At 34.7% G+C, this 19,921-nt stretch overlaps 1 protein-coding gene across 3 annotated transcripts in view; it reads right to left on the reverse strand.

Annotated features, from left to right (window-relative positions):
- Positions 1-19,921, reverse strand: part of arhgef10l (Rho guanine nucleotide exchange factor 10 like) — a 168,058-nt gene that overhangs the window by 136,975 nt on the left and 11,162 nt on the right. For all 3 annotated transcript variants that reach the window (XM_015375350.1, XM_015375351.1, XM_015375349.1), the window contains 3 exons: positions 15,610-15,882; positions 13,124-13,151; positions 2,847-2,986 (listed from right to left, as the gene is read on the reverse strand). In XM_015375350.1, the coding sequence (XP_015230836.1) occupies positions 2,847-2,986; positions 13,124-13,151; positions 15,610-15,880 (439 nt within the window). In that variant the 5' untranslated portion in view covers positions 15,881-15,882. The remainder of the gene's footprint in view (positions 1-2,846; positions 2,987-13,123; positions 13,152-15,609; positions 15,883-19,921) is intronic.

Consider the following 19,921-nt stretch of genomic DNA (forward strand, 5'->3'; position numbering starts at 1 on the left):
TATATATATATATATATATTCTTTTTTTTAATCATTTACAGACATTCACACACACTACCTGCTGCTTCCAATGTTTTTGATTATTCTGCTTTATATAAAACTGCAGTATTTCATTGGGTCAAGCCTGATGCAGGCAACCTAAGTAATTGTCTATTATAATGAATATAACTAATTATTATTAATAGAAAAGGGATAAGCATTTTCAAATCAAAGTCAGAACAATTGCATAACAACATTCAAGGACTGAAGGCAAATGATTGCTTCTTCAAACAGGAATTAATTCATTATTCATAATGAACCACATAAAGTAAATTTGATCAATGTGAAAAAACTCTGACAGCACCTTGAACCAATTTTCACGTGCTGGCAGGTTATTATTATGCAAATATATATACTCTAGTCTCTGATGTTTAAAGACTAAAATTATAAAGCAGCAAGTATAAAAACATGAATGCAAGACTAAGATTTCTCATTTGATTTTACCCTATACTGAGCTAGTTTGGTTTTGATTTTACGTTTTGCTTTGTAAATGTAGACATTAGGCAGAATATGTTTACATAATTAAGATTTTTAAACTTCTTTTTATGTGGACCTATGTATGTTTTACCAAATATTGTCCCAAGTCCGTAACATCATCAATGACCCCTCACTCCCCCACCATGGACTGTTCTCACTGCTGCCCTCTGGGAAGAGTATTCGCAGCATAGGTGGAGCTGATTCCACAACATCTTCTTCCCCACTGCCATCAGAAGAATGAACTGCTGAAAAACTCCAAATCATGTCACAGACTCTGCATCACACTGATAACACCAAACCAAAAACACTGCATATATGAACCATATAAATATTAATACTCTGAACTTCCATATCGATGCATTTTTTGCACCACAATTTTTTTCTTCTACACTGTTAACATTTGATCACAATAAAAGTTGTCAAAGTCTAAGTTATGTTAAATTGTCCATCTCCCAACGTCTGGCCCATGGACATTTTGACGTCACATTTTGTTCTGCACTTAAAGCTTATTTGTGAACCACAGCCAACATGTCATACCTTTTTAGAATCAGGTGATCCTAAAGAAAACAACTATCAACTCAATTGTAGGCCAACTATACTTTTTAAACACTAACAACTAATAATGTCTCACGGAATTAGAATTCATTAAGATGCTATATCCTGGCATAAATGGGCCCATTTTGTCCATAACATCCAATAGAAAAGTAATATCGAGTTGTATTTCCCATAAAATAGAATCACGTTGAAATAATGGACCAAAGCTACTTTTTTTTCATGAGGAAGTAAAAACAAAGTTGATAAAAGCTTTTTTCTGTGTCTAAAGACCTACTGTATGACAGCCATTTTATTATTTATATATGTAGGATTATTCAACATCAAGCATGTCTTTTTGTCTCGGTATCCAGAATACCTCAGAAATGTCCAGCATGTGAGAAACGCCATCCACAGGTGCATGCGTCACTGTATTATTTGTGCAGCTAGAACTCCCCGAATCAATAACCAATCAAACTTTGATTGAAATAATTTGTTAGCCAATGAGATAAGCTTTTCAATGAAGTATTGGAAGTGAAGGGGTGGGCTGAAAAATGGTGCTTAATGATGTGCATAATGCGTGAGAGGAGAGGGAAAATAACTGGATGCGGACATAAAATGCATATCTAAAATTTGTCAATGCAGAACATTTGAAATATTAAAAAAGAAAATGCAAAGCTACATATAGAAATTATATTTTTTATATTTTTTTTTTGCAGTTGAATTAGTCCTAAAATTAAAATTATCCAGTCTGCCACATTTGGTCCAGATTTGGTCAACTGTGCCGAATGGACTTTTTGCACACAAAAAAAAAAAGATCACAGTTTTTATGACTAGAGATCTGAAATTTTACACAGTCTTTGTCCACAACCTGAACAACAAGTGTAATGACTCGGAGAGGTCAACTGTGAATTATACCCAATAATTAGATTATGAAAAATAGCATTTTGTATGCCATAAATGATTTCTTGGGACATGTTTGAAGTTACATATCTCAAGTTGTGTAAAACTTACATTTGTACACATATCTCCAGAAAATAGATCTTAGCTTTCAAATGGGACACATCACAAGCATGTGGGATTTAAAATGTTATTTTACTGGCCAATGGCATTTGGGTATTCAATTCGTTTGTACTTAAGCTATAAAAAGGTGGGAGCCAAGGGTTTAAAATCATCAAAAGAGAAAGACATTAAAATGTTGTGCAGTATTGCTCCTTTGCATCTCTCATTTCCAAGCTGCTTTCAAATAACAGGAGCCCTGCTGACTGAGTCAAAATCCAAATGCAATTTTCCCCATGGAAATGGATCTCTATTGATCCTCATCCAGAATTAATTGGATTCATGTCATGTCTGCCCAGAAATCAAATCCCAGGAGAACACAGGTGTATTTGGGTCATTGCTTGTTGTGTTTGTGTATTTCAGTGTAGGTGTGTATATGATGTTTGTGTCTTTTTTATTGTAGAAATCAATAAGTCATACAATAACCATAGATGTATAAAATGGTCTTGTTGCAACCTTTGATCATAGCTGGGCAATGTGTATGACTAACAAATACTGGTGTGCAATTTTCACTGCCTGTGTCGACATGGTGTGGCCATGGTATTGTTTACGCATCTCTGGAGGTCCAATTGGTTTTCTATCAGCTCTGTCCACATTGCAAACACCATCACACATGCGTGGAATGAGTCAGAATACCATGGCCAGCTTACAGTACCTTTAATCTTTCAGGCCTGATATTGAACCTTATAAATGCAATATAAGGTACATCAGTTCACTCTCAGTATAATGTTGTTTTGTACCTTCAGTGACGTCCCTTGAGTCAGAGCTTTCTTGAATGGTTTCTTTGCTGCACTCTCCTGAATTAGACAGCAGCACCACAGGATTCACCTCTCCCACACAAGGAGCTGACGCACCAGGCTGGAATGCTGTTGCTGAGGCCCTGAAAGATACCCAAACATTAGCATAGTTAAACCAACACTGAGTGCTGCGTGCCTCATTACCAGTTAATTTCACATGGAGGAAGGAGAGGCTAAGTACTTGTTGATGGGGGTCGAATAGTTGTTTGGCAATCCAAGCATGTAAAAGCATCCTCCCTAATGTCTAACAGAATATGTATTGCTTCCTACAAATCACATAAATGTCTTTGAGAGGATCTATGCATGCTTTTTATAAATAAGACCACATTTTTAACCTTTTAGGAAACTAATCATTTCACAGCAGCCTGTTCTTTTAAACCTTAAGCATCAAACCAAGCAAATTTTTTTTCACCTCAAAATATCCTTTTATTAGTCCATGCAACAGTAAATTTAGTTTTTCTGAGATCATTGAGAGTTCTGTCATCTCCATCTAATGGCTCTGGTTGGAAAACCTTATAATTATAAGTTTCTTTGCCACCGAGCCAGCGGCAGACTCGCAGCTCTGTTTGAATTCTCACTGTAAGACTAATGGCTTTACCAAAGCCCAATATAAAGCCATTGGCTTCAGTAGCCACATATCTAGCATGACCCTAACCACAGGTACTTTTAGAACCGTTTTTTTTTTTTTTATGTTGATGGTTTATGATATAGAGGAGGCAGCTAATAAAAACAAAGGCAAAGAAAACCTTTGTCAGAAAAGCAAAGAAGATAGAACAAGAATCGGATTGGGACAGGGCAAAACGTTTGCTCAGACCTCAAACAAAAGCAAGGATGCAAATCTGATGCAACTTTATTATTAGATTTTTTAAGCACCATATCTGCTGACATCTTTTATGCCTACTGTTGTGACTTTAGAGTGATACATTTTTAACATGCCATTATAAAACATGGAGAGGCTGCAGCTCCTTAAAAGAGCACATAAAAAATCATTTTATGTGGCAGACTTACACTCAATTGACTTTGAAATTGAATTGAAAACTAAACATTTGCATCAAAAAGGCGACTTGTACACTAGTCTACATTAGATATTTTAAAATAATACCTACCTCTTCAAATAGTTTATCTTCAGTTCTAGTTTATCTTCTTTTCCGACATGTTTGCATTAGTTCATAAGTAGTTTGAATATGGTTATCAAGGGGTCAATAAAGAATAAACTGAACAGGATCCAACAATTATCTAGTATAGTGTATCAAAACCCAAAGGTTGCTGTCTGTTCAACAGCACTATTTACTATGGAAGGATTGCATTTAAATTCTGTACATTTTTTTCCATTTTGAAAATTTTAGAACAACTCTTTGGAAAAGTACCAATTGATGGGCAAAACTAAGATATATTTGCTGGGTTTTTTGACCAAAAAGATTGATACCACCTGTGCCTTATAGGCCCTGAAAGTAACAACATACTCAAAGAAAACATAGGTTCTTTGCAATGTTGCTTCATCCCTGAATAGTTTGCATCATTTAACAATAAAAAATGAAAGAACAACAAAATATCTTAAAATGGTCAGTTATTGTTACACATGACACTGATACGAATATCACTGAAATACCATCAGATTAGCTCAGGGAATAATGTGTAAATCCTCTCAGAGAATGCTTACACTTAAATGTGTCCTCTTCCAGTGGTCTGTCAAATTATTATTTGTGTTACAAGCAGTTTGCTTTTTCACTGCTGTAATTTTGAATGAAACAGACTGCATAACATCACAGGGAAAAATCTTGTTGACACAGCAATCACTGCGCCTGTGTTAGTGGTGCCAGTGTGTTTTCATCCTCCCCCACATGACTGATAATATGACAACATCTACCATATAGGAGAGACCCATCTACACTAATTAAATCTGCGCCTCTTTGCAACATCAGAACAACACTTGCAGAGCCTGCAGCAGTCACACAGCAGGAAGACAAAGGCTGGGGAGTTAAAGATGTACTTAAAGTGGCATAAATTGGAACAGTTAGCAAAAAACTTTGCAAAGTTTTGATACCAGGAAAGAAAAGCACACCACATACTGTTAGAAGAAGTTCAGAATACCAGCTTTAATCATAATTTTGTTGTGGTGGTTTTTGTCCAAACCACCACCAGCAGGCTGTTCAAAAATTCAAAAACCTATTTTTTATTTATATACTATGCATTACTTTTACTCTGGATGAACCCCAAAAGCCCTGGAATATTTTAACTTTCTTTGGTTTATCTTGTTTATGTTTTTAAGTACTGCCCACATTTTTACAAATTCACAAAAGAAATTGTCATATTTTATCTTGTTTCTGGAAGGATTTACTAAAGGTCAGACAAATTATTTTTCCATGAATAGAAGAAAGAATTTAACTTTATTGTCATTACACTCTCACAAGTACAAAGCAACAAAACTAACTCTCTGCATATAACCCATCCCCTTGGAGAGCAATGGGCTGCCATTGTGGGGCGCCCGGGGAGCATTGTGGGGTTAAGGGTCTTGCTCAGGGACCCAGGGTGGCAGTCTGTGGGAGTGGGGCTTGAACTCAGAACCACTGGGACCCAAGCGCAATGCCTTAACCACTAGGCCACCACTCACTCACTCAGTCCTCATGACTCATTAATAAAATTAAAAAGGAAAATAATGTACAAAAATCAAAATACATTACCCTATCCTTATGCAGTGTTCAACTGCATTAGTACAGGTTTTGTTACCTTTGACATGATATTACTATTTAGTTATTTTCTTTTGCTTTATGTAAAGATTAACTTGTCTGAGATTTAATTTATATTTGAATCCTCTATAAGGGCCTCAAAGATCTGATAAATATTAAGAAAAATTAATCATACAGTGCAGAGAGAACATAGTGCAATATCAAATGCAGTATCATTGGATAACTAATGAGTGCTGTAATATCTAATTTTGTAACTGTATGCTGAATGACATAACACTTGATGTTTCAGGTTACTCCTGCTACAGAACGTTTTCTAATAAAAATAAAGTGTGTATGCTGTCAAATATATTGGAAGGGGATTGTGTTATTTTCCAGTGAAATTGTATCTCTTTAGGCCACTAATATAAAACAATGATGGTAATTAGTGTTATTTGAGATATTTTCAGTCTCAAATTTTTGGCAAATCATCTTTCTGTTTTGTTCAAAAGATCAAACGGTTAGTACTCATTAAGTAGAATCATATGTGCTTGTAATTGGATTTAACAAAAAACTGGAATGGAAACAGTGATTGTGTATGTATATATTCAGATTTTTCTTTTTAAATGTTGTTGTAATATTACTGTGTTATGAAGACCCACAGAAAATCAGTGGCTTCTTTGTCAAATAAAGCAGTTCTGGCTGACTGTTTACTATTTCCTCATACCAAGAAGATGTAAATCTCTGCAAGCAAATCAAATGAGAGATGGTAATAGCCGTCATTTAGTATTGGAGTTGTGTCAAGCTTCCAATGAGAATTCAGTATTTCTCTCATGCTGAAAAATTCATCTTCATATAAACGATAAGACTCATCTCTGCCCTTATAAACACTGAAAAGAATTATTTCCCCATGCATGTCTGACGATAAACTGATCTTCTGTCATTAAACCTGGCTGCGTGGAAAAATAAAACAAAGCAGATACACAGCTCCTATGGCTGACTGCACACGTTCACATCAGGTTTGAGCGATTTTAGCAGCATGGCCATCGATCCGAGTGTACATTTGCGCACGCCTTCAAAACTTATCTGAGCTAACGTGTAGTGAGTCATGTAGCTCTACTAGAGAGGGAGGGAAATCATTTTTTAATGCAAATGACAACCCAGGGAAGAGCACAGCCCTAAGTTGAAGCTGTTATAATGCAGATCTTCGAATCCCATCTGTTTCCATTTCCTTCTGCAAACACATTGGGCGTTTGCCTGTCTTATCACCCCTTCCAGGGAATCTCTGTTCTTTAGACCTGCTAAAGCATTGTTGTGACAATATTGGAGCTTTTTTGTTCTTAGGTTATAATTTATTTTCCCTAAACATCTGCAAGTTCTTCCTATTAAACCATTACCACAGTGCACACAGCTGTACCGGTGTAAGTTGTGTTTCTTTACAAGAGCAAAGAATAGCGCTTGGATAAACCTTTAAGCTATCTGCTCGTCAAGGTCAAATCTATGAAAGAGAGATACAGTTGTGTCAGATTGTCACGGTTTCTTTTGTCTTCATCTTTTCATTGTTCAGTATGTTTACTAAAAACTGAAAAAAAAACTACAGATGAGGATAAACAAAGTGCAGCCAAAGGTATCAGTCATTGATACACACACAAATGTCACGATCGTAAAAGCTTCCCTGAGCTTAACAAGTGACAGGTGAAGCTGCTGCTGTTGCAAATTCAGAAGAAAATCCCGTATTTCTGCGATGAAAAAAGAAAATTTGGAAGTATTTTTGTAAAAAACTGCTGACAGATCTGGGGAGGTTGCAGACAGACTTAGCTCCTAGATTGCAGAAAGTGCAATTGATGGCTGTCCTTTTAAAGGCCAAACCAAAGTGGAAAGTGCGCTCAGCAGAAATCTCCTTGTGTGACAGATTACCAAGAACTCATGGCTTTATAACAAGCACAAACACACACACATATACAGTCATTCTTAGATCTGTATATGGGCTCAGCAGAAATATCCAGTCACTCAGGTTAACATCTGTATATGAATACAGCTCACTCTTTTCAGCACAGGAAAGCCCAGAAACCTAAACTCTCAGGTCAGCTATGAGTAGAGGTTTTTGAGCAGGCTTCCTCTTAGGACAAGCATGGGGCCAATATGAAACAATCTACTTTAGTGTCTGGTCATGTTTAAATCAAATTCTACCAGTACAGGAATCATTTCAATAATGATTGGTTTTTTTTCACCTTTATTTTAATCTCACGTTGTTTTAGCTTGATAGAAATACGCATACATCCTTAGAAACAAAGCACAGAAGAACCTACATGGCTGGAATTCTTATTGCATGCAATTTAATTTTGTTTTATGTGTGCGATATGATTTAAATTGCTTGGGGCAACCAAATAGAAAACCTCCTTAGGTTCAAGATAAAAGATCCTTTGGAAAGAGTACATCAGTCAGTCGGCTCCTGGGCTGCTGTTCTGAAGGTGACTTTGACTGCTGATCTCCCAACAGAGTCAGAAAGGTAAGAAGAGTGTTCGCTTTCAGCAATCAATAAACTATCACATGATCATTTACTGCGCCTTTAAGCCTGGAAGCTAACAGCATTTTTAAAGGGATTTTTTTTTTTTACACCAGGGCGAAGTTAAACAGTGTCTTATGTGAGGTCATTTAAGTAGAGTTATACAATTTTTTTTAGTAATATGAGGTAAAGAAGGTTGAATACTTTAGAGAAAAAGCCATTTAAAGCACAAAAAAAGATAATTTATTGAAAAAAAATTTTTTAATTACTAAGCTTCAAAACTTATTTAAATAACAAAATACCAGAAAAAAACTTTGGCCAAGACAGAACTTGATAGAACTCGAACAGAACTTGAAAATGCAATGGATTTTTCAGTACAACTTGAATATGTGCTAATAAAAATTTACAGTGATTAAATCGATAAAGATACGCATGGCAATGCCTTTCATTAATATTGAAACTCCTTGGAGATTTCTTCACATGTTGTTGCATTATAAAAAACCTGTGTATTTTATGTGTTTGTTTTGTATAAAATAAGAAAGGGCAGTGTATAATTGTCAATAGTAAGGACAATAGTACATTCCTTTTATTCTTTTTTTTTTTTCCCATTTCTATTCCAGCCCCTTTACTCCAACATCTGTCATTTTAATTCTGTTTCAGGTGTTTTTAAACTGGGATGAGTAAAATTAGTCTATAGATATCAGGTTAGGAGTACTTTAAAATTTTTTGGAGGGGCATTTGTTCACAGGTCCACCCAGTCTTATACATACAAAAACCTTATATGAATATAGTACGTATAAATATTAATAGGGCTGCAACTAACATTTTTTTTGCAAATTGATTAAGCTGTTGATTATTTTTTTGATTAATCGATTAATAATCTGATAGCCAAACGTTACTTAAAGAGGATTATTTTATTAAATTAAACCAGGTGAAACAAAAACTTTTCCACTTGAGTAGTTCTGGATAAAGCATATTGACAGACAAAAACCTTAGTTTTTTTTTTGTCTTAAATGCAAACTATTTGTATATTTTTCTGTATACTCTGTCAGCTAAAGGCATGTTTTACAGTCTCTATACTCCAGTTAACGATTAATCAATTAATAAATTAGTTGATGATTATTTCAATAATCGAATAATCACGATTAATCCAATTAATTGTTTCAGCCCTAAATATTAGTATAAACTTTGAAGAGTCAACAGCACTTTAAGTTAACCTCACAGCACTGTTGAATATAAAACACAAATTTAGAGGGTTTAAATGCATACACGTATTAAAAGGGCCGCTGCTGTGACGTTTCAGCTTTCAAAAGTGTAATTACAGATGTGCAAAGATATTGGAGAGACCACAGAAGACTTAAGGCTGTGATTGCATCCAAATATGGTTATGCAAACTACTGACTCAAGCAGACTTAAGACATGCATGCTGCACTACCCAGATATCTATTTGTAAAAAGATAATAAGAAACAAGTATCACATTTCCCTTCAGTGCACAGTTATGCATTGCTTTTTGTTGATCTAAAACATAGAATCCTCATCAAATGTCTTGATGTTTTTTGGTCACATTGTTGTAATATAAGCAATGGAAAAAAAATAGAGAAATATTATTGTTGCATTTTGAAAGAAGAAATAATTGTGATGATGTATATAGAAATAAAAGTAAATTTATACTCTTAACAATTTTTGGACATATTTTAAGGGTAAATCCAAAAAACTTGATCTCATTTTATTCAGTTGTATAATATTGACATAATCTTGTTTTCTGCTTCGAGTTTTCAAAATAACTAGACAGATTTAGTGGCTGTGATTTTATGAGTTTCTGGGTAACATGGGATTTCATATTATTGAAACCATCAGAAATTCAGCTCTTGGAGCAGCAGTGTGCTGCAGTTAGTTTCTGTTTTATCGCCTCAGATTTAGGCATATCTGCCTCTTAATGGTACTGCAGGTGTTTTCACTAAAAGGGCTGATTAGACCTTCCCTCAGTCTGGAGACAGTTAGAAATGTGCTTTGAATTACACAGCAAAGTACACCTTGAAGCAGCGCTCACAGGAGGCCGATGGAACCGTCACTCATACTGTCAACCATCAAAAGGAGTTCTAATCAGCCAAAGACACTGTTTGGAACTTGTGAGTTTTGCACTTTGTGTGGGCTTTTAAGCGATCTTTAACGACCTAAATATGATAAAAACTGATGGATTTTTATTCATATGACTCAAAGCTCTGACAAGTAGAACTCTAAATGGAAACTGTTCCTCCAAAACAGAATGTTCCAATTTATAACCAGCTTGCACATCACCGTCAAGACTTCAGTATGCAGCAGTTATAAAATGTTCTCAATTCAAAGGCTGAAATATATAAACGCAACATTAAAATTTGATGCATTTTATAAAGTTTTCAAAAGAGTTTATATTATAATCCCTCAGTTGAAAAAAATCTGTGGACACTTCTTTTACATATAAACTGAAAAAAAGAAAATGTTGGTCATTTTGGGGGGAAAAAAACTGATGTAACAGGGTCTTAATTAATGTATTATCAAAAGATGGACTGCAGAACTAGCATATCTATTTAGTCCATGAGCAGCCCAGTTGTAAAAAAAAAAGTCTTACATAAAATAAATTTACATGAAGATTCTACAAAGATACTTACAACAATGTTTTACCCTGAAATGCCAAATAGTGTCCAGGTAGCTAATCAAAAGGAACAAAAATGTATAATATGTACTATTCAGGGCTTATTTCTTTGACTGAGCAAAATTTCTATTTTCTTTGAGGTTCCAATGTTTCCCCTTTTCTCTTTATTTGAAAAACCAAAGAACATTAATAAAAAAAAGAAAAAGCAAAGTTGAACCTTATTCAACTCTTAAACTGCAAACCAAAGCAAAGAGTAATGGCATAATATTCCTTTTTTTTCTTTTTCTTTTTCAGTCACTCTTAAATATTTTAGATTTAAAAAAAAAGTTAAATGTCAGAAACAGATCACCTGCATAATTGCGACTGTTTTTGTAAGGATTTTATTTATTAATAAAAAAAAAAGCAATACAAACCAATGTAACTTTTCATGAAAAAATAAATCTTTAATTAACCGTAACCAACTACATTTCTTTTTAGCTGACTTAGCAGCCACACCGAGAACCAGCCTGGTGACATCAGTAAGGTTTAACGATCAGTAAAAGTTGCTTATCAAGCTCTGATCTATGAAAATTTAAAAAGCAGATAAGACGGAAAGTCAATGACATTTATCAGCCTGGGAAGGTTTGTGAAAACATTTATAAAGCCTTTGGGACACTAAGAATTTAAAATCAAAGCAATTATCCAGAAATGGTGACGACATAACACAGTGGTGAACCCTTCCACTGGTAAGCCAACAAAAATTACTTCATGAAAGCCTTATGCCCTATGGAAGAATAGTTGTCCATCATTTCATGACTTAATATTGAAGGACACAAAGGTTACTGAAAATGTATCAGAGGCAAAGTAAAAAAAAACTATAATAAAAAATATTGTTTTAAAGTGTCCTATTCATAGTCAGATTAAAATCAGTTTGTGACCTAAAACAGGTCAGATCTGCTCATAATACATCCAATTTGGATGAATAAAGACCATATTAGAAAGAAAGATGGAAAAAAATTCCCCCACAGCCACAAAAAACTTTAATTACGATTTATCGTAAATGGTTCAATGTAGATATTGTTGCCAAAGTAGGGCAATGTAGGTTTGGGGGTAATTTTCTTTTTCGCTTAGGACCTGCCTGGTGAGGAGAGCTTATTTTCCTAATAAATGAAATCATCATTGGCAACTACATTTTGTATTCCCACTGGTTATCACTGCATGTGTTCCACATTGGTTTGATGATTTGAAACATTCATGTGCTACAATAAATAAAAAACTGAAAAAATCTGTAAGTTATTAAGGAACCAGAAATTCTGATTCTTGGGTCTATCTCTAAACAAGCAATTCAGTTTACAGCCCAATAATGTAATCTGAAATAAAACCTTTTTTTTTTTACTTTTTACATAAATCAATCAACACCCCTTTTCAATGCATTAATGAAATGCCATCGTATAATTTTGTTTGCCAGAAAACTTTTATGAAAGAAGAAAATTTGGAAATTTACAGATCTGACTGGCCTGTATAATTCTGATGAATGATTCTGTGTGTAGAGACTCTAATGATATTCATTCACTAGTCTGCTCCACTTAATCCTACTGCTGCTCCCTTATTATCAGTCGACACTGGTTCCTCTGCCTGCTCTGTGGTTATGTTTTGCTTTTAGGAAGGGCATCAACTGTAATAGTTTAAATGAATGACTGCAACCCAGACTTTTGTGGTTGCAGGGTCATCAGTTCCATCAGCAATAACTCCAATACCTGCAAAAAACAATAAGGCTACTTTCAGACGTGCATCAAATGTTCAATCTATTTTTTTTCCATGCCGAAGGTGGTTGGGGTTGCTTCCATAAAAGAAGACTGTGTTGTGGCTTTACAGGTTTTTGAAGGTTTCACAGACTAGCTAACAGAATGATGAAATAGTGTTCTGACAATGTATGAAGAGCAGTGGCATATTAGTTTTTTTTTTTTTTTTTTTTTTTTTTTACGCTCTAGGCTAGACTTATGGTTTTAATTATGTAGGATCTGTTGTTTTGAAACATAGGAGTCTATCTGCAGTTGATGAGCTCAGCCAACATAGATTTTGCTATGTGGCCAAGAAAGAAAGCACAGTTGAACTGACTGACTTCTCTGCTTTGTAAAAATGCATCAAATTTAACTTTAATGCCAAGTGCAACCTCATGAGTCACGCAATCCAGGGATTTTCCAAAAGAACTCCATTACAGCATCACTTTATACATGACAAGCCATCTGGAAGATAAATACTGTAACATAACATCACTGTGTTTTCCACCCACTGTGGGATGTTTAGATGGAGAGCAAACATGACATTAGCTCTAGAATACTGACATAAGTGCTGGTGTGCTGTAGTATGAGCTGAGGTTTTATGCACCACCCTTCTGTTGTTTTCTTCATAATGCAATTAGAGTCAAAGGCAACTTACTCATTTTGTGACTCAGCAGCTGGAACATCTGCAAAAAAAAGAAAAAAGAATAACTGAAACAAGTTATGCGCTACAAGTTAAAAGTAGGGCCCTTATTTTCCAGCTAAAAACAGATTATATGATAGTGTTTCTTAATTACTGTGATAAAACCAAATAATTTCAGGTCAAAGTGCAGTATATATGATTGCTCTTCAGCCAAAGAAACCCTTGTAGTGAAAATGAAATCCAAAAAAATGGTCAATAAGCATTTCAAAGTAAGAATTATTTTTGCAGCCACTGCATTAGACCCTGACTCGGTCTAGTTGTTGAGCACTCCCATTGCACACATTGAACAAAAAAAGGTTTTGTTCTACAAATGCTCTCATCCATTTCAGCTGTATCTAATAAAGTAGGCTCATGTCATGTGATGAGGTAGTGAACTGTATCCAAGCCGCTCTCATCCCTGAGCTGTATAACAGACCTCAGTATCACATTATTATCATTGCAGTGCACCTCAGCGGCCCACTTAACGGATTACCACACATAGATGTGGTAGAAAAGCATTTTAATTAAGCCCTAATCGCTTCGTTATGTCCAACAGAACCTCTTCAAGACCTAAATCTTCTGCTTTATCTAGCCGTTTAATTAGCAGCACCTGTTTGGCTCCATTCTCTATGTGGTAAATATATCATACTTATACATAACTTCATCCAATTAAGGGGAAACTTGGCTTGTCTCTTTAAGGCTGTCTGCCTCGAGCAACAATCAAATCCAATTAAGTGGATCTTAAAAACACATAAAATTGATTCAGCAGAGCAAAAAACTTATCATAACATAAAAAATATAATTACTAAATTTTTGAGCAGCATTGTGCAATCAAAGTTCAACTGGTGTTTAGATATAGGTTGTCATGTTTGTAAAAGTTGAGAGAAAAAAGCATGTGGCATTTGGCTAATTACAGCATCTCTACATGTCTCAGAATGATATAAACTGCTGACAACTCGATGATGTTTAATTAGCAACATTGCATTTTCCCACCAACTTCACATATATTTTTAATAATCTTTTTTAGCAAAAACAGGTGGTCATTTTGTCAAATGAAGCCAGCAAAAAAAAAAATATATATATATTTTCCCAACTTTATGGAAGTTTTCATAAACTTAAAATTTTCACCAGTTTCTCTTATAATTTTTCAACTGAGATCTAGAGGTAATGTATTTAAAAATTTCAGAACATATTAAATAATAATGCCATTTTACATGTTTTATTCTGATTGCCATAAAAAGAGGGAAAAATTGTTTAACCTTGTATATAATAACACGGGTAAAGTGATATTTTAATTGAAGTGAATGCAGACATGTTTCACAACACTCTTATGGTCAGAGCCTGTGAAGATCTCAGAGGTTTTCTGTTGTATTGGAATAAATGGATTAGAATGCACTCCAAATCTTAGAGTAGAGTGTAAGCTCTAAAAAAATACACAGAACATAGTTCAGTGTATGAGTATAATTTTGAAAACATGGGGCTTTGTACAATTTTACAAAGCAAACAGACGGCTAAAAGATAAACAATGCATAAACAAAGAAATGGATGAATAAATTAATACGTCTCTGTATAGAGGAGAATTAAAATTCTTGGGGAAGAAATTAATCAAGAACTTTTAGCAATGTCATTATTTCTTGTTTTTAAAGCTTGACTTGCTTTAGATTTCCTTCATAATGGGCCATCTTGGTTATAAGCAAAAACTTAAGACGAGGAGCTTTAAATAGTTAAAATAAGTTGGAAATGTCAGAATAGGATGTATAAATTTGTGACAATGTCTTACTGTATTTTCTCTGTATAGAGCCTCATCTGACAAGCGTTTTGAATTGGCACTTTTTAATTGAACAGATCAAATCGAACTGGATTGAACTGAAAATGGGGCTGACAGATCGATCTAGAAAAATGTGCTACACATAAACACAATGCCTTGAAAACAGCAAAAACTGACATGTTTTACCAGTACTATCTATAAATAGCTAATTATGGGTTTTTGTTCTGTTTTTTTTTTCTTTTTATGTTTTTTTTTTATAGAAAGAAATACCTTACCTCCTTTGAAATAAAAGCTCAAAGGCTGCTCACAAACGATTTTGCAATGCAAAAAACTTTTTCGATCTAATAAACTAATCTTAGAAAGTTCTTTGGAAAATTATTAGGGAACTTTTGTCATCCTAAAACATTTTATTTTTAGTTTATGTCTACATGCTAATCACTTCGTTTGTGAGTAGAAACATTGGGAATGTATATAAACTTTCCATATGTACTTGTAATACATCTGAACAAGAAGGCAGCATGCTTTATCAGCTACTAGTGTGGGGTCACAATCTAACTTTCAGATGAACCACATTAAAAAAGATGTATAACCACTGCTACTACCACAAACCAAATGTTGAACACTTTCTTTGACGAATTGGTTAGATTTATTTAGCCTAAGTTTCAATATAACAGTCTTCATAAATTTTAGTTACCTGTGGTGGGATTTGAAGCCACAATGCACTCTGGTTCAGCAGAAGGTGTAAATTTAATAAGCTGTGTGCCGTCTGCAGCTACATCTGATGCCCCATTGTAGTCGTCTTTTGACACATGGACAGGAGTAATACTTTCTGAGGTGATGTCTTTACTATCTTGCTGGGTTTTTTCCTCATCTGTGCTGTCATCAAATGTAAACTCTTCCCCTTGCTCTTCATCGTCCTCCTCTTCGTCTTCTTTGGGTGGTTGGTGAGATATTGTAGCCGACATCACTGTGGGAAAATTAAACATCAATTATTAACATAGTAAATATGTCAAAAAATGGTTAGGAAAGAGATTTTAATAACACCCTTCACTTAGAATAATTTAAAACAAATAGAAATTGATTCAGCGTAGCATTTAAAAAAAATTATGTACATACATCACAGTATTCCTATGTTTTATGTCTCAGCTTTTTACTTAAGGCATGTGTCAGTCTTTGGGCCTGCGGCCAAACTAGCCACCTCAACAGCCAAAGAAAGTCATAACCTCATTTCAAGTTAACTAAGCGGCTATAATTTTGAAACAAATGTGTGTGAGTGTATGTTTGGGGGTTGGGGGGCATTGGTTGACTTTACATGTAGATGGCATTGTGAGGACGCAACATTGAAGACAGTCAGGAAGCTGCAGCTTTCACATAGATGGGTCTTCTCAATGGACAATAATGCCAAGATTGGTACATAATACTAAAACATTAATGGAAGCTTTGGAAAAGTTTAGACTCTTTAACAAATCACTTCAAGATTGGATCAAGGTAACTTTTATCCTTCACTGTGGGCCCTGTGGAAAGACCAATGTGACAACCCCAACAGGATCATGCCATTGGCCCTCCAAGAGAGGTGGTCAAACTGCAAAATGGTCAGGGGCAAGCCAGCCTCAAGGGTGAGGACAGCAATCTAGAGATAGCACAGGGTTTCTGAGATCAGCCAGCAGCAGGATTTACAGGCCAACTTAAGGCCCAGATATCGTTTTCATGGAAAATAGGATTCAAAGCTCTAATAGATGTTTTTTAACGTCATTCCAGTAAAAACCATGTACATACTACTTTGTACTAACACTAAAATGGTGTATTTGAAGTGTTGTCACTAGTCCTTTTCTGCATGACTATACAAGTAAAAATTATTTTGTTATCCTTCCATGCTTTGCATGGAGGCTGCCATTTGCATCCTCATCAGTAACTCTGTCAATTAAATGTACAATATTTGAATATTCCTAATTGTAACTTCCCAACTGGACCAAGCCCTGGAATATGAATGTGCTCTGCAAGAGTGCAAAGACTAGCATCACTGCACTTGATCTGCACTAGAGGTGTGCATTAATGTTTGTTTTGATATTGATCCGATACCAAGTAAAAGCTGAGCAAGTAACGCTTATATCGATACCCACAGCGATACTTTTTAGTAAACAGGTTAAAAAGGGTTTAGCTGCTGGACTGTCTATACTCTCCTGCCACAGATGTCATCAGTAGGTTATTGTTTAATGTGTCAACTTTGAATGCACTATGTTATGCTAAGAATACTTAGATTATGGAAAAATGGTTGTACTGTATACTTCTGTTTGACCTTCATTGCAGTTCAGAGGGACGCTACAATAATTCACAAAAAACAACTTTCCAAAGATCTGGGAGTACATAGTGGTAAACAGGGGGCAGTGTTCAAAGCTGCCTCATGAATGAGTCTGTCAGAGTCTTTAAAGTTAGGAAGTTTCTCATCAAGCGTAATTTGTCCATGGTAAGTTCAATCGGCACATCCAACCTGAATGTGGCACAAATCTCTAAAAAAAAAAAAAAAAAAAAAAAATCACCTCAAGAACATCATCCCTGCAGTCAAAAATAGTGGTGGCAGATTCCTGCTGTTAGGATTTTCTTTTTTCAGTAGCAGGACTTGGGAGGTGGAGGAAGGGAGCGGGTGGTTGTCTTATCTGACCAATATTTACGTTGAAACTTAATTTAATTAAGTTTTCCTCAAAAAAGGCTTCACTTGATCAGATCTTTATGAGATGATGCACATTTCTACACATACATACATACTCCACTAATTCTATATAGTAGGATCCACAAAGTATCAGTGTTTTCAATCAATCGTAACGCTGAGTACCAGATAATTCACGGCTTTTTTTGTGTTGTGGCTTTTGTATTTCTGTTGCAATTTTTGTTTTTAACCTGACACCTCTTGGCCACCATATTTTAGAGTTCATCACAACACATTAACAGCACTGGTCAAAATCACTAATGATATATTTATTACCTCAGATAATGAACTTGTATTGGTGCTTGTCCAGTTAGATCTCATTGCTGCATTTGATAAATTCCATCACAATCTTCAAGAAAGGGTTGCACATGCTGTAGGAGTTAAGAAAACAGCACTGGACTGGTTTAAATCTTTTTGTCTGATGGGTATGACCTTGTCTATGTTAATTAAATAATCTTCCCACTACTACTCAAATTTTATTGAGCAACACTTTGAGGCAAACACTGAAATCATGTGATTTTCTGTAAGATTCAAGACCTCAGTAAGAAACCTGTTCACAGGTATGTTGGTTCACTGCTCATGAGCAAGGTATTCTGTTTTTCTTGGACAGTTACTTTTATTTATAAGTTTTTAGTTCAAAAATCAATATTTTATTTATTAAAATATAATTCAAAAAATATGTTTTTATTATTACTTTTGTCAGTATTGTATTATTTGAATTACTAGTGTTTATTTTCTTTAATGAGAGGGTGTGTAAACGTTCAAGCACAACTGTTTATACTTAAGTTTTCAGTTATGTTGTCCCATTTTTTGTTTGCTTTATGATTACAAATATAATAAATATTAAAAATTAAATTCAAAATACATTCAGAAAGTTCACTGAACATTATCCGATGATGCAAACTCTCAAAAAATCTACTGTATTTCCAGGTGGTGAGGCAACTTGCTCGCATAGTGACAACTTTTCCTTGCCAGTCTGCTTAGTAAAGAATCTGAAAGAAAGACTTCAACAACATCAACACAGACTTTGTAAACCAGCTCAAATTGGTGGCCTCAATCTATCAGTGGATCATAAACTTCTTGACTCACCAGCAGCTAAGCCTTGAGAACATATTCTCCAACACGAAAACTATCAACACTGATGCTTCCATTGTTCTGTTCTCCCATCAATTCTTTCTTTATTCAAATGACTAAATCTAAGTTTGCAAAACTCCTGCAGTTTACAGATGAAAAAAACAATTTAATTGATCTGATTTAGAACAATGATGAATTTGCATACACAGGAGGTGGATCAGCTAGTTAACTAGTGTATTATGTGCCATCTGGATCTAAAGCCACATAAGACTGTGGAGATGACTGTTGACCTTTGGGGGAAAAAAAAATAATTTCTGAAGACCTCAGGGATACAAATGGTTTAGGGCAGGGGTCTTCAATGTAAGGAAATTGCTTAAGTAGAGAAATCTACTCTCGACCTAAGAAACTAAATGATAAGGCCAAGTAAATATATAATCTTTCTTTAAAAGACTTAATGCCTCGAAAAATATGTATACATCAAAAGGGAAAATAAATCCCTTGGAACACATTTTAAGCCACAAGTGCCTTAAATGTAAAACAACATTAAGACAAAAAACATTTAGCTTTCACTACCACTCTTGTTTAACTGGGGTTATTTTAGGCAAAGTCAAAGAAAGTAAATAGTCTGAAAGACTGGAATGCTTTCTTATCTCTGTAAACATGCCGAAGCTGCTTAACTAAACAGTAGCATGTAAAATAAATTGAGATAACGAATCTTTGCAGTATTATACATCACTGAAGTGAACAAAAATATTGAAAAACCCAAAGTTCTCCTTAGATGATGTAACACTTTCAAATTTCTTTCCTAAATTGAAAACTTACTAAAAGCATTAAGCAAGTAGGCATTTTAATTCAAGCATCAAGTATTAACATAGAGGTTTGAGAAACTCTTTCCGAAATACAAACTTTAAAAAAAAGCCAGAGCTACAGATTCATTTAGATATCCCAACAACCAACACAACTGTCTCAATGTTGTAGACCCCAATTACCTAGGAGGGATATTTTATTTTATCAGTGAGAATATAGATCAAAACTTGCTTAAATAAAGTTCCTAGAACTATTCTGTTTATTTTCTACGTTTTTTTTAAACTAAGCCATTCAATTATTAGCAGTTTATTGGATTTTTTTTAATTCTATTTTCTTTTCATTCTCCTAATAATGAATATTGATAGATAACAGAGGTGATAGAATTCAGAACATTAAACAAATAAAATGGCTTTATTTGTTC

This window comes from Cyprinodon variegatus, unplaced genomic scaffold, assembly GCF_000732505.1.
Source record: "Cyprinodon variegatus isolate N-32 unplaced genomic scaffold, C_variegatus-1.0 Scaffold117, whole genome shotgun sequence".
Taxonomy (NCBI): Eukaryota; Metazoa; Chordata; class Actinopteri; order Cyprinodontiformes; family Cyprinodontidae; genus Cyprinodon; species Cyprinodon variegatus.